Source organism: Epinephelus lanceolatus, chromosome 6, assembly GCF_041903045.1.
Source record: "Epinephelus lanceolatus isolate andai-2023 chromosome 6, ASM4190304v1, whole genome shotgun sequence".
Classification (NCBI taxonomy): domain Eukaryota; kingdom Metazoa; phylum Chordata; class Actinopteri; order Perciformes; family Serranidae; genus Epinephelus; species Epinephelus lanceolatus.
The window spans coordinates 27,993,221-28,009,278 of record NC_135739.1 but is presented as its reverse complement, the minus strand read 5'-3'; the positions used below and the strand labels follow the sequence as shown (position 1 = coordinate 28,009,278).

General features: G+C 44.1%; 1 protein-coding gene across 2 annotated transcripts in view; it reads left to right on the top strand.

The window, feature by feature from the left end:
- dennd1b (DENN/MADD domain containing 1B) overlaps positions 1–16,058 on the top strand; it is a 115,820-nt gene that overhangs the window by 31,397 nt on the left and 68,365 nt on the right. For both annotated transcript variants that reach the window (XM_033621659.2, XM_033621657.2), the window contains exons 4-5: positions 14,487–14,536; positions 15,542–15,661. In XM_033621659.2, the coding sequence (XP_033477550.2) occupies positions 14,487–14,536; positions 15,542–15,661 (170 nt within the window). The remainder of the gene's footprint in view (positions 1–14,486; positions 14,537–15,541; positions 15,662–16,058) is intronic.

Genomic DNA, 16,058 nt, shown 5'->3' with positions numbered 1-16,058 from the left:
TATTTTCTGTTCACGTAGTCCTGTATATCCATCTCTGCTCAAAAGCCCACTGTGTCATCAGCCAGACAGGGAGGGAGGGAGGGAGGGACAGACAAAGAGAGAGAGAGAAGAAGAGAGGCGGAGAGTCTCTCGAGGCTTCAACCTTGGCAACTCTGAGTGTTGCTCTGACACCGTGCTCCATCAGGACAGGCTGCCTGACATGATGTGATTGGTGGCCACAGCCCTGGACAGGCCCCGGGTGGGGGAGGCGGGAAGGGGGCTCGATCGGGTGGGTGAGGTAGCAGTGGTCTGAAGGACTGAGGTAAAGGAGAGGAGCTGGTGGGCATGATTGGTGACTTCAGCCCTGAGGGAGCTGAGTGACCCTGAGGAGAGGAGGAGATGTAGTGGTGGAGGAGTCAAGGTGGGTGTAGGAAGGTTGGTAGCAGGGGGCCAGCGATGCTGACTTGAAGACAATGACATGTGATCCTCAGTTGAGACCTTGTATAGCACCCAAAGGAGGGTGCCATATAGAAAGGGAGAAAAGGCAGGTGTGAGAAAGAGGAGGTGGAGAATGGGAAGTAGATGAGTTTAAAAGGAGATTTAACACAAAAACTGGTAACAGGTAAAGTTGGAAGCAGGTGAGGAAGTGGTGACATTGGAGGGATAGAGAGGTGGAAGGATGACTGCAAGGTGAGAGGCATGTGAAATGACAGTATGAGAAAGGCATTGAGAAAAGATGGAGGACAGTGTAAGGCAGAGAGTTAGTTTGGCAGACAGGAAAGTTGGTGGCATGAAAGTTCCAGGAGTGAGATGTTTTGTTTGCAGAAATCCAAAAATGTACATGTATATTTTTGTTGCGTGAAGCATCAATTTTGTGGCCTCAGGGTTTACAAACCCAACATAAAATGTTGTTGTGACTCCAATCATAAGGTTGTTTACACAGTTACTGAGAAACTGACAAGTTTCAATGTGAAACTAGTGCTGTCACAGTGAAGGAATTTCCCCTGCGGTGATTAAGGGTAGCTTAACAGTTTATTGCAAATTTCTTAATTTAACCTGATTTTAATGCTTTGTCAATAAGCTTTATTGTTAGGGTTTTATTGGGTATATTGTTGCTTTTTAATTGACAAAGATTACACAGTTTTAAAACAAACGGCAACGGGAGCTGAGATGCTTTGGTTGCCCCTGGTTGCTCTGATTTAGAATATCCACGTATCCAAGTAAAAATTAAGTGAAAGGCTGAAGCACTGGTCTATATGGGTTCAATATTAATTCTCCTTTTTTGTTGTTGTTGTTCACTGATGTGACCATTGGTCTTTGTGGTATTTGCCCCGGTTGGGTAAAAAGTGAGAGTGAAGAGTGGCTGCAGGATTGTCCCCAAAGCTGAATACCTTTAAACTCTCAGTGACCAGAAGAAAACGCAAACGTGCAGAGCTCAGCACAGAATAGACGCTCAGTGGCACATCACACTGCTGGCATTTGTAGTATAGTGTAAATATGTGGTGCTCCCATTACAAAAAAAAAAGGACATAACAGTTGTTGCAGTCACTTGGCATTCCGTGCAGTTAGCTGGTCGTAGCCTGGTATTGCAATATTGCAGTGATCACCGCAACCCTATGTGAAATCCCCCCACCAATAAGTAGTTTAGTAGGTGATCTCTTCAATGACATAGTGAGGCACCACATGGAGACGTTTGTGTAGGCCGAGAGTGGTTGACAGAGGAAGGCACTGGGGTAGTTGATAGCAGTGAAGGAGAGGGTACTGAAGAGAAAAGTACAGCACTTCTGTCAGGTCCGAGTCTCTTCACAGGGGGCCAACTTACCCACCCATCCTCCGAAAAGATCGGAGACAGAAAAGTAGTGATGTGTTTTGACGAGCTGCTGAGAACGAGCCTATTTTGCCAGCTTTTTGGAGGCTGCTACAGCCAGTTTTGTGAAGATGTAACAGCAACGCGCGAGGTGTGGGAAACTGAGACATGAAAAAGATGGAAATTCATACCTTTTTTGTGTTTGTGTGTGCGGTGAGGTATAGACCTAAATGTGTGTGCGCGCATTTGTGTACATGTATGTGTGTGATGTCTCAGCATGTCACAGGGTCTCGTCTTTCCCCTTCACTGCACCCTGACAGCAGTGTCAAACAAGGCCTCATATGATCTGTGTATGTCTTTGAGAATATGTGTGTGTGTGTGTCTGGGTTGATGGTGTTTTTATTCTTCTTCCTAACCCTTTTCACCTCGGATCCCTGGGGTGTTCCAGGGTCTTGCCTAATGGACAGTCTCGCCCCACTAAGCTGGCCTTTGGCTCGGGCACTGAGCCGGACGCCTAAGTAGGGCCCTTTGTTGCTCATGGGTCCTGATTGCGCTGACCTCTGGGCCGGCTTCCTGGGAGAAGATGGGTGGTGGAGACGGAAGAAGAGAGCAGGGGAAGTGTTTTTACGCCCCGCTGCTCACATCTCTCCAGCATCGCCCAGTGACCGGCGTAAAAGAAAGCGGTGGTGTGTTTTTGGCAGTGGAGTAAAGAGCTGTTGGCTGCTTGTATTTCCCAAGCTGCAGGTGGACAGTAGTGGATTCAGCTACAGATGTACGTAGGCTTCACTGCCACTCTACTCCCAGGACGAATTGTTTCAAAGCAGTGTGCAGTAATGGATCATTTGTGTGTGTTTAAGTAGTTTCTATGTGGTCAACAGTTACCATTTTTGTTGGACAATAGATCAAGATGACACCACATGTAAAAAATAAGTCAGCAAGTTCATGAAGCACCTCTTGTTCATTAATGTTTTAAACATACACATGTATCTGCTGTTGTGGTCTGTTTGAAACTGTTTTTGCACACATGGCCACAGTAAGGGAACAGAGATTTTAGAAAAGGGAACAGGGAGGTTTTTAGTCATGTGGCAAAACATTGTTCAACGTTGTTTCATAATGAATTCTACATCTATTTGTCAGAGCTTCTTGTTGGGCTTTACATATGCAAGTGACTGACTGACTGACTACTGTGATGCTGCGTACATGTTCTCCAAAAGTACTGTGTATTATATTTGTGAATGCTGCCAAACTCCCTCAGTATTATGGCTGCAGTCACAGAGAAAGAAAGAGTGCATCTACACTTGGAAACAGGTTGCCCCTGTCAACCAGGAAGCTGGTATTTACGGTATCAGATGCCAGACTTACCCTAACCACATACTGCTGTTGCCAACAGAGCTATCACACATATAAAGATGTGGTTTAATTGGCATGCATTTTTTCTTAACTACCCGATACGTGGCACAAGCAGCAGCCACTGGCCAGGGACGGAGATAGAAGCAATGGCAGAACAAATAGGGTGTTGTGTAAAGGAGGAGAAGGATGGAGAGAGGGAGGGGAAGGAGATGGAGGAAGAGGAGGGTGTAGCGATGACCTGACCTCCTCTGCTAGATTCCATGTACATCTGTCAATGAGACATCCACAGCCAAATGTTTAGGAGCCAGTGTTGCACTGCTGCCCTCCTGCTGAGCTTCAATGTATACATTCTTTGTGTGTGTGCGCGCGGAGAGCGTATGTGTGTGAGTGTTTGTGACGCCATGTGTTAGAGGCAGGCCCACATCAGGGTTCATACAGTCGAGCTAAGCCCAGTGGGAGCTGAAAGCTTAAAGAAGGAAATCCCCCCCGGCTGCTTGGTGCACACACACACACACACACACACACACACACACACACACACGTGCTCCCGCTCTCTCTCTATCCCTCTCCCTCTCCTCCTGGCACTTCATTAATGAAGCCCATGCTTGTATGTTTGGGGCATATGCAGCTCTCTTGGCCCAACACTACAAGTGTGTGTGTGTGTGTGTGTGTGTGTGTGTGTGTGTGTGTGTGTGTGTGTGTTAGGGAGTGAGACATCTCCCCCTATCACATGGTAATATATTCAGTGGAAGATCTCGGCAGAGGCATAATACTGCCGCTCTCCCCTGTCTGAGCCCATCTGTGATATGTAGAAAGGACATCAGCAGGACAGGTTATTAGCACTGGAATAATGCACACTGTTATTGTTGACGCCATATACTTATTCTCCAAGCAGTGTGCCCCTTCACCCCATAACATAAATAAATACATCCATTGTGGCAAAAGCAGAAAATAAATGAGTTCAGTACAATGGACGCCGTGTATACTACCCCAGTGGAATGTTTTTATATGAAAGGTGACTCATTAATTGCTGATAGACGGGGGAATGAGTTTGGGGCTGGACAGTGGGAGGTTAAGGGGATGTTATCCTTCTTGTTAACACAAATTGATGAATTCATACTACATGTGCGTGATAGCCTAAAGAGGGAGAGAAAAAAACAATCCAAGCAACATTTTACCCTTATTAAACTTGAGCAAGGACAACTCAGAGGGTAAATCCAATGGCTTCTGAGACGCTAATTTTCCAGTGACGTTTCTATTCAGAAGGGGAGTGTAAGGTGTTGAGGCCAGTGAAAATGTGTGTTGTTCTGCTTCACAGGAGGGCCATGCTGAGGCCTTTATTTTGTCCTTGGTTTAGGCATCTGTGATGTCCTTAAGGGTCCAGAAGTGCAGATTTGAAAGTGACAGTTTTTTCCCCCAGCAAACAGGATTTCTTCTTGCCATACAGGTGGCACATACACATATGAATATAAGAACACATATACCTGTCAGGTGTTTGAAGAGGCCAGAAGATCAATCTGCCACCTTCTGCACCCCCATAGAGAGAGGCTCTGCTAACATGGGACCGTTGTTAACCAAAATAACCTCCCGTAACACAGACACTCTGCAGTAGAGGGGGGTCACTGGGAACAGAAACTTGTGGAGGGGAGTAAAAAAAAAATCCATGGAGACAAAACTCCCTCTTCCCCCCATCTCCCTCTCCTATCAGCCTGGGCAGAGTGAGCAAGGATGTGAAAATGTAACGCCCCCATGTCAATTTGAAAGTGCACCTCATCGGCTCATGTGCCCCTCCACCTCTCTCCACCTTCCCCCCTCTCAAGCAGCTCTGTTGCTTTGGTCCGGCTTTGAAGGCCGTTCTTATTACTGGCACAGAGCGCAGGTCAGAATGGCAAGCCGGCAGCATACTATTAAAGCCTAATGAAAGGAATCTCTGCAGGGTCTGAGGTCTGCAGCGGCCAGAGGAGGCTGTGCCTCTGCCCGTTGTTCTTCTGCACCTCTCCTCACTATTCTGAAGGTTTATTTTTTTTTTATTCCATCTCTAAATCTGGCTTCCCTGCCATCTCCCCTGTCTCTCTGTGTGTGTCTGTCTGTCATTTTCTGTCTATTCCTTTTCCTTGTTCTCGCTCTTACTCTGCATATTTACATATCACTCAACCAGCATCTGCATCAGATGATGTTTGCACTCCTATAAATTTATTTAGCTGCCCCTCAGAAATTAGCTTTGGTCACATATGAATAAGATAAGACTTAAATGTCCCTTCTGATGACTGTTACTAATGCATGTTGTTGAATATACAACAACGGCAGAGATTTTACCATGAAGCCTCTGAGATAAATCTATATTAACACATTCTTTTTGCTTGTGGTCCCAGTTGACCATCCTGCGATCATCTACACAGGAATCATTCAGATATTACCTGAAGAAAAATGAATTTACCATGTTGATCCCAACCAGAGAATTGCCTTTATTTACATTTATGCCCCCCTTGACATGAAGGCCAGAGGTCAGAGCTACCTGCTCAGGGCACGGATACCATATCCTGAAATGGGGGATTAAATCGTGGTTCCCACTCTCTTAATATCTTGTCTTTGTGAACACCAAGTAGCTCTGCTTGGCACTCACGTTGTCAATTTCTAGCTTAAGTAGTTCTCACAGGAAAATAACCCGTAGCTTTGTCATTTCTGACATGCGCCCTGACAACAAAATTTACATTGTCCAAGCGGGGTTAACATTCATATGCATGCCTCTCTGTGGTCAAGGTGTTTCTGACTATAATATGACTCATGCAACACTTTCCAGTTACCACCATACCTGCATTTATTTATTGGTTGAAGAAAATAATGCTATTGTTCTGAAAAATGTAGTGGGCTGGTAAACATTATTGGAAGAAGTTGCTCATATGGATTGTTTGATACTTGTAAAGCATTGGATGAATATGCTGTCATCTGTAACATGACAGCAAATGAATCTCTTGTGCCTTTTCCATATTTATTGGTTTCATCATGTTAATGCGAAAAGGCTTTAGTGTGGGAGGTATGGAAATAAAAAAAAGAGTAATAGGATTCGGCCCCTTCAGGAACAAAAACTGCTCATCTACAACTAGGGCTACCTTTTATTTAAGATTAGCAGCGTAATGTTTTTTAAAGATGTTCAAAAGCTCTATTGTTTTTTTCTTTCCTCCTGTCTTTCTCTCTGTCTTAATGTATTTGCCTCTGTGTTTCTCTCAGTCTCTTTCTCTCTATAGTATCACATCCAGTAACCTTTCAGTATCTGGTGCAGCTTGGAGATCATTGAGGAAACAGGAAGTTAATCAGGAAGTCCGTTATTTACAGTACATTAGATCACAGTCTAAGTCACTCCCTTTTCTCGGTAAACGTACTGATACTAGTCATCAGCTCATCAGTTATTCGGTGACAAAAATGCATGAGAGTCATGTTGTTTGTGACTTAGTGTTATTAGTTTTGAACCTCCACCAGTCTGCCCAATCAAGGTTTCATGCCATCATACATTTTTATTCTGCATTATTTATTTTTTTTCCCCTCTGTCTAAAACCCAGGCTCAGCTGTCCTTGTGTCTTTACACATTGCAAATGAATGCATATCCATGCAAATTCTTAAAAAAAGAAAGGCTGAGAATTTGAATATTTTGCTTAAAGCTGCACCCAGGTCGACCCTGCCATTCGGCATTTGAAAGCAGTGTGTGTCTGTTTGAATACTGAGGATCTCTCTTTGTCATGTTCGCCAGAGGGGCTGGGTGAGCGAACCAGCACCGGCAGGATGGGCAGAGATCGGCTGGGTAGCTGCACACAGACAGACTAATTGGGAAAAGGGGGGCGAGAGGGGGGACAAGGGGTGTTGGTAAGGGTGAGGAAAAGGTGGGGTATGCAGGAAGGGGGGAATCTAAGATGACGACAGGGGGTTTAGGAGGGAGGTGAAAGAGGATGGAGAGTGGGGGATGGAGGGAACGAGAGGGAAGGGAAGGAAGAGAGAAGGTGATGAAGAGGGCACGAGAGCGTGCGGGAGGAAGAGGTGAAGGAAGGGTGAGCGGAGACACTGTGGTTTCCAGCGCTGATGTGTTAGTAGCCCTGCTGACTATGTCATTATACTGTTGAAGTGCTGGCTGGATAACTGGGGTCCTCGCCTGCTGCAAACCACTGTAGCCTTAAAACTCCATTATACTGCAAGTTTGACACATATGGAAAAGATAGCTGCGCTCATGCTGCTTTCCTTGCAGTTATTAAAAATACTCAAACAGGAACTGGTTTCTCTCAACTTTTACCTTAAACAATACTTTTGATTTCAGAGCAGGCATCAGTTGGGAAATTCTCACATATATATGAATAGTTGGAGAAAAAATATCCTATGAGGTGTGACATTATTAATGTGAACTATTCATGTGTGCACAGCACAACTTCAATGTGGAGTTGCCGTTATATTGGCTTGTAATCTGATAATTAAGAGGTAATGAATTTGCAATAGAGTTGTAAGCAGAACCCGACTGTTAATTCATTTCAGAGATTGTCTGTTTGTGTACCGAGGTGAGTGACTTTAGCATTCCTTTAACTATAGGATGCTTTTAGAGTTCGACTTCGTATGTAGTCACTGACGCCAATAAATAAGCAGTTTGACAAAAAAAAAATTTAACTCAAGGTCCACTCAAAAGCTTTCTCTGGGGCTTTCAAGCACATCTTGTGGTTTTCATCACAGGGTGGAGTTTAAGGTATTCAGAGGGGTAGAAGCATCCTGGCTTTCACCCAGATGTTGTTTAATGGGTAATTAATTTAACCATGTGATATGTAATCCTCATTAACTTTTGCAGCCTAGGTGAGTTATTTGACAACTGGGGCAGGTTGGGGGCATTGAAGCTATGATTAACGATAATTTGAAGCTTCAGGGTTTGTAATATACAGGTTTCTTTTTGCCTATCTGGCACTTGAATTTTTGTGGGTCATCTTTGTAAATTTTGCAGCTATTCCAGGCACTTGACTTTGTTGACATCTTTTTTACAATTATTTTTTAGGGCTTATTGCCTGTATTATAGTACTGGGACTGGGAAAGGGTGCACACTCTACCTGTTGAGCTATACATGTAGGTCACCCCGACTTCTCAATATCTCGCTATCGTGTCTGTAAGCCTGTAGCGCCTGGTCAAAAGAGGGCCTATCACTAAGTTTAAATGTCCTTATCTGCTGCATAATAGTTCATTTTGATGCATAATTAAGTATGTTGGATTACTATTTCTTAATTTATGGGTTTTGAATAATGATTTTGACATTGATTACCATGGCAGGGATCGAAGCTTTGAAGCGTTTGGGTCAACCCTACTGACAACACATACTTATAACCTGACAGAAGAGAGTACAGTATTTAGAATTATTGCCCCACAGTAGTTTTAATTATTGTCCCCTCCCAAGGTTTGCTTTAAGTGGTTCACCAGATCTCACCCTGAAGGTCACCAGTCTGAATCGTGAGCAAATGCAAAATGCTCTGGCCTGACACCTATAATATTTTATGACATTAATGTTGTAACAGACAGTGAGTTGAAACTATTTACATGGCTGTAGAGTGGTTGTTACTCTCTAGAAAGAACAAAATAATTAAGAGCTGATTTAACTCCATGGTCCTTTGATGACTTGTACACATTAACTGACCATGTGTGACATTCTACTTCAGGGCTCAGCATAATCTTGAAACCTCAGAGATGCTCACATGCTGTTTAGGGTGTTTAAATGTGTTTTACTTCTTTCCCAGCTTTAATTGCATTCTATTTATTTCCATATGGTATAAAAACTCATCTTGCAAGAACTCAACTTGAGTTTGGTAATCCATCACAGCGAACATCTTGCCTGCATTATTTTGAGTTATGTTATTTTTGTGTAGTAATGCAGCGCAGGCTTTTCAAATCAGTCTTGCAGTTGCATTACCAGGAAATAATAAATTAACTTTGACAAAAAATAAAAGCAGGCACAATGTTCGCTGTGATGGATTATACAGCGAAAAACACATTCAGAAATCTAAACCAGTGCAGCGTGCTTTGAAAACAGCTGACAGTAATGTAAAGTATATGTGAACTGTAGTAATGGGCTAACATACACAAAAACACTGATATAGTCCTTTTAAAGTCTGCTTCTAATATGGTTATACCAGTGGTACATTTACAAATTTGCCTGCCTCCAGCCTCCATTCCTCCGAAAACTACACCCTGTATGGAGGGCTCTGGGGGCCAGGCTGCACTGAACTAGGTTGAGTTACACTGGGAAGCTAGCTAGATTGATCTGGCTGCAGTAGCCAGGGGAATATAAAGCAGGGCAGGGGCTTAAAGTCTGAGTCCCCCCAGGGAGGAGTCCTCGCTGCATGGGGAGAGGGGCATGAACTGGGCTGCTCCTCCCTCCCTCCCTCGCTCTCTTCCTCCCTCCTTCTGCTGTTGTGTCCGTCCATCGAATACCTTCTCTATCTCTTCTCTCTGAACACTCTGCCTGCCTCTCTGCTCTTTTTCTTGTTTTTTATATTTTCAGCATTTTATTTCCCCTTCTACTCCATCCTTAATCCTTCCCTCTTTGAGTCCACATTTCTCCACAACACCCCTCTTCCTCTCTCTTCTGTATTTGCAAGCATATGGGAAATGAATGCTACTCATGAAGTTCACACCCAAAATGAAACACCATGGCTGGTGCTGAGTTTAGCATTTAATCTGCTAATAATAAACTGGTTAACATCATTCTGTCCACTTGCTGTGATCTTAAAAGCTGGTTTTCCAATTTTTAGTGATGGTGAGTAGCCAAGAGGGGAGGTACATGCATAGAGCCCACGGAGTATGATCTGTCACGTGTCAAATCCCCACAGTGCCCCCCCCCCGTATGCCTCAACCATATATAGCTTAACTCACCACAATTACTTCTAAGAGAATTAGGGTAGAGCAAGAATAAAAGTGAAGTTTAGGCCTATTTTTTAAGAGTAGAAAAGCGAGATTGTCGCCCTGTGCTGCAAAGTTTGTTGCTCTTCCCTGCTGCACTGTGCTATCCTGCAGGGGCACGGTGCGAAGCTGCACAGTGCTGCTGTGTGCTGTTGTAGTGTTGTGGTGCAGTGATAGCAGGATCGTCCGCTGGGGGAACCCAGAGTATTCTGTCTCACTGAGTGATACCCCTGTCTCCACTCACGATAAACAGTGCACACACGCACACCCACACACACACTCACACACACACACATACACATACACATACTGTCTGCCAAGCCCAGCCTAGCAGCAGATTCCTCCTCCACCCCCCAACCCCCCTCGCAAAGCTGCAAATATATTAGCTGCCTCTTTTTCTTTTGTCTTGGGAAAATGGCAAGCAGGGGGAGTGTGTGCATGTGTGCATGTGTGTGCGTGTGTGGTGGAGGTGGTGGGGGGCTTACTGTACTAAGAAACTGTGGAAGAACACCCCCCTTTGTGCCATTCCTGTTTAGATATATCCCCACGGTATAGGGCCCAGTCATGGAGGGAGGGAAGTGGAAAGAGCGCTACAGATCCGAAGGAGAGTTATCAGTGATACAGGTATGATGTAGGAAACAGAAAACAGACTGACAGATGAGGAAAAGAAAGATTATGAGTTGCGTGTCACATATATAAGCAGTGTATTTGGTTAAAAACTGAAAAGGGTGTTGGAACACGAACACTGTCGAGCTCGGTATAAAGGGGCGATTCATCCAAAACATATTTTTCACTTACCAGTGGTGTGTCGCCATGCAGATAGTTTTGGTGGTATTCACCTGGGTTTTGAGATATGCTTTTTTTTTTCTTTTTTTTAACATACATATATTTTGAGATATTCATATCTTTTTGCATACTTTCTACTAGAGAAATGCACCCAATGAAAACTTTTGTCAGTGAAGTCTGAAGATTGTCCAGACTGTAATGGAGACACTGAATACAAAAAAACATGCTGTGAATAGAATTTTTTTCAATTCTGTGAGCGCTACAAAATATATAATATGTTCAACTCCATTATATTGTGTGTCTCAAAACCTCGACCGAAACCTAAGACCAAACTGTCAGCATGGTTTGATACCACTAAGTGAGAATTCTTTTGTGTGACTTGATTGAACTGACCCTTTAACGCTGTTGGTGAATTTGATTTTCTATTGACTGAGAGAGATTTTTCACCAAAGCATTTGCTTTATCAATGGTGCTTTATCTTACACTGCCCTTTCAAGTTTGATCAATACACAGACAACAATAGATTTGGTGATTAAGTAACCAGGCCCCATGTAGGACTGGCTTATATATATTGATACATGGGCATATGAGACAAGATACTGTCTTAGATTTTGGGTATCGTAATATGCCATGTTGTGTAGTTTTAAAGGGTGTGTCATATTAAAGAGATGTAATTTTCTGAATTTACCAGACTGTTCTTGCTGTTCTATTATGTGCCTTTACCCACGTAGACATTTATATCCACATTACTGATGATATTCATTGTGTAAATATTTGTCAAAGCACCAATACTCAACCCTACAATATTGTCACAATATTAACATCGAGTTATGTGGTCAAAAATATTGTCAATATTGATTTTCTCCATATTGCCCAGCCCCATCCCACTGTCAGAAAACAACAGTGTTTATCATATGTATGTAAATATATTAGAGTTAATCTGCATTTAATTTCATAGACATTTTTCAAGCAAATATGCCAAACATTTACTGGTTCTAGTCTTCCAAATATAAGAATATTACATCATTGTAAACTCAGTATCTTTAGGTGTTGGATTGTTTGTCAGAAAGCAGTTTAAAACATCACTTTGGGCTGTGAGAAATAGTGATGATTATTTTTTTCACTATTGTTGATATTTTGTGAACTAAAAAACTAATTGATTAATAGCAAGGCCGTAGATTTAGTTGTGGGGGCGACACATATGAAACGGGGGAGGTTTTTTGTCCTCCCACAGGACATATTGAGCATCAAATATGTAATTTTTCTGCATTGTGGTGAATTTTTACACAGGCATTTTTGCCTTTTCTGCATTAATTTAAGGTGGATGTCTTTAATTTTGTACCTTAATGCTTTTATTGTCAGGGACAAATGGACATGTTGTAAATATTGGGAGGAATGTGTCCTCTGCCCCCCCCCTCCCGAAATCTACACCCTATGATTAATAGTGAAAATTATCAGCAGATTACTGGATTATGGAGTTGCAGCCCTGGGATATGCTGCTATAAATTGGTAGCTAAAGAAGAAGGTAGATCTTGCTGATATGTATATATGGTGCTAAGAATGTATATATAGAGAGAGCACGTCTGCTGTCACATTATACACACATACAAACACATCACTTCCCACTGGTCCTGTATGAGATCAGAGTCTCTGCAGCCCCTACATTGTCACTCAAACACAGACAACTGATGTGGGCGGGGCTGTGACAACTCTCAAATCTGGCAAGTCAAATGTTTTTATTTGCAGGGAAAGCGAGTGCCTGTGTATGTTTGTGTGTTTTTGTGTGTGTGTGTGTGTGTGTGCGCGCATGTATGTGTCTGTTTGGGTTTGTGTGCCATATGCAGTGCGCCAGGGAGGGCTCTCTGGAACATATTGGTGTGCGTACATAGTGGTTAATAATAGTAGCAAACGCATACAGCGATGGCAGCTCTGATGTGTGTGACAGTTTTACAGCCGCACACGCCAAGAGACAGTCACACACATGTACATATACACAGACACACAGACACACACACACACACACACACTCCCACAGCAGAGACGGAGACCTTCTCTGCCACCGAGCCCTCTGTCTTTGTTGAGTTCTCAATTTTATCACAGATCCTGATAAGTAAAAACAACCACTTCCCACCCTACCCCGCCTCCCCGCCCTTCCCGCACGCTCCATATGTGGGCACATACACAAACATATAGCCGAGTCAAACTCAGCCACCCGCCCACACAGACACACACGTACAAATGTACATGCTTAACCACCCTCTCACATTGAATGCACAAAGTCCTTAAAGCAGGCAGGCACTCACGTACATTACACACTCAAATACACATGACACACACGCACCCTCACATACCCTCATCCCCCCCCTCCTGTCATAGCTCATTGTTGCTGTTGCTTGCTTGTCTGTGGCAATGGTCATGTTGTGCTGGGGTGGCAGCTTTAAGTTTTGATAAGGAGGGGCGGTGGTGGGGAATCAGTGACTGCTCCCCACGGCGAGGTCTTAGCAACAGTAGGCAGCAGCAGCGGAAGACACCCAACCTGTCGTCCGAATCGCTCTCAGGGGGGATGCAGACAGAGAGATAGTGGAGCAGCTGCATCACTCTCAGCTCGGACATCTCCAATCAGAAAGAAGAGACAGACCTTGGGCTCAGTGGCCGAGCTTGGCAGGCAAACCAAGAGAAAGAGGGAGACAGCGAGAGAGGCCAGAGCGTAGCAGACAGCCACCCAGTCCCAAGGATTAGTCTGTGGGGTTGGCAGAGCCTGGCCAGAACTGAGAGGGAGAGGTAGCAGAAAGACAGACGGCAAAAAGGACCTGGTGCCTGGCGCCTGCTCTGGGCCAGGTTAGCAGCCAGAGAGACGGGCAGACAGAGCGACAGACAGAGCGGGGACCCGGGTACTCGGTGGCTGTGTGGCTGGTCTGGAGTGGCTCACCCATATGGTGCTCCGCTCTGTTCCTGCTCCCTGTCTAAATCCATATGCTGCTGGTGGAAAGGTGCCCCCCCCTCTCCTCTCCCCTCCCACCTTGCTTCAAGAGCATGCAGACCCTCACCCTCCCTCCCCACACTCCCCCAACCCACAAGGGAGGTGTTGGGAGGTAAAGCCCCCCCCCCCCCCCCCCCCCCCCCCCCCCACCTCTTAACCCCTCAGAGCTGCTTAGCCCATTGTCACTACAATCTGCCACCATCGCCTTGGTGTTGTGTCCCCTCTCTCCCCTTCTCTCTGTCTTTCTTTCTCTCTCTTCCTTCATCTTTTCATCTCCTTTTGGCACCCGATAATCGATGAACTTATTAACTGCTAATTATTCAAGCTGTGGATCGAGGATCCCTCCCCATCCTCGAAAAAACGGGGAACCTTTCCACTCCGTTCTGCCAAATGAAGTGGTTTATATTGCCCATTCATTTGGATTAAGTGCATTTAGGTTGCAGTGTTCGGGATGTGAACACTTTGTCAGATTGCTATCAGCAGCGTTTAACATTAATCCTCATTTTGTTCAGCCAGTTGATAGCACCCACTTAGTGGAAGCCCAGGAGATTTTGCCATTGAAATACGCAGTTATTATTTGTTTTCCCTGTGATGTGTGTTTCTCTAAAAAGGTGTGTGTGTGTGTGTGTGTTTGTGTGTGTGTGTGTGTGTCTCTCTGTTCTGGTTTCTCAGGAGGTCCTTCAGACGATACCAAAGTTCTGCTTTCCCTTTGACGTGGAAAGGTACGATTCCTCTCCCTCTCTGCTTCCCTGTTTTTTAGCACTGCAGCTCACTTTCACCTCATTCACACACACACAAATTATATACGCCTAGCTCTCCTCCCACCTACGGAGACACATATGCATTTGAAAAAGGAAATGAGATGATGTGTGTTTTGTGCATCACACAGTTGTGTTCCATTGAAATCGCCATCATTCCTGCACACACATGATGGGTTTAACAGCCAAGGTGTAATGATGAGTGTATTTGTTGGTGTTATTGCAAGTAACCCTAACGAATCAGACATCTTCCGTCACACACTCTACCTGAAAACAACACAGCTGTTGGCAAAACATCCCTCAAAATGCAAATGGTGTGACGATGACGACACATGATAATAATTATGATAATAATAACAACAAGCTCCATTAAAGGATGATGCCGATGAGGTCATCAGCGACCTGCCCACTTGACGTGTCGTGCACGGTGGCATGTTTATAAGTGCATGTGTATGAAAGACTCCAAGGATGTTTGTTTTCCTCTACATAATATAGGTCCGATCAGGCCGGCAGCTCTCTGACAAGTACCGGCCTCTTTATTTTGAGGATGGAAAATGACATGTTAAAATTCCCATTGTAAAGAGAGAGAGAGAGAGACAGGGGAGGGTGGAAGAGGGGTACGTGTGTGTGCAGTCTTTTACTGAAGCTGAGCTGCTGCCATCTAGTGGCGTACAAACGAACAGAGCGTCTCTGAAATTTGCCTTGGGATTCGAAAAAGCTTTTTACAGTTTTTCAAGCAGCCATACTGGAAATATGTGACATCAGATTTGGACCTTGACTGGAGATTTAGCTCATGGTGAGATTTGTCTCTGATCCAGCCAGACCAAATTATGCTTTGTTATATTGTATTTCAAATATATATGATTTTAAAGATTTACTGCACTGTATTATAGTCAGTTGATTAAGTTATGTGATTTTGGCCATTTGTGAGTGTGTGTGTGTGTGTGTGTCCCTTATGTCTGGCCCCAGGGTTTCCCAGAATCAGGTGGGGCAGAATTTCACCTTTGTGCTGACGGACATCGACAGCAAACAGAGGTTTGGTTTCTGCCGACTCACTCAAGGCTGCCGGGTCTGCATATGTCTGCTCAGGTAACACACACACACACACACATGCGCATACACATTCACCAGCTCAGTAAATCTTGCTTTGCCGTTTTGCTGAATTATTACTCCAAGGTACATATATTTCCTTTCTATTCTGGGTTCAAAATCATGTTGTCATACTGGGCTGACTCCTACTGCAGTCTTAAACACTGGGCATCGTACACTTTGTGATTTTAAAAAGAATAAACGTATCCAACTTCCATAAATTAAACAAATGTCGAAAGAGACACAACTGGATGTGCTTAAAGTTATGCTACACTTCACAAATCCAAACGTATAAAAGTCAGCCTTTTGCATTTTACTTTCTGAATCAAGAGATGTGTGGATGAAGACTCGTTCAAACACCAGTGTCTTTATTTACTCCTTCAAATAACCGAAGATT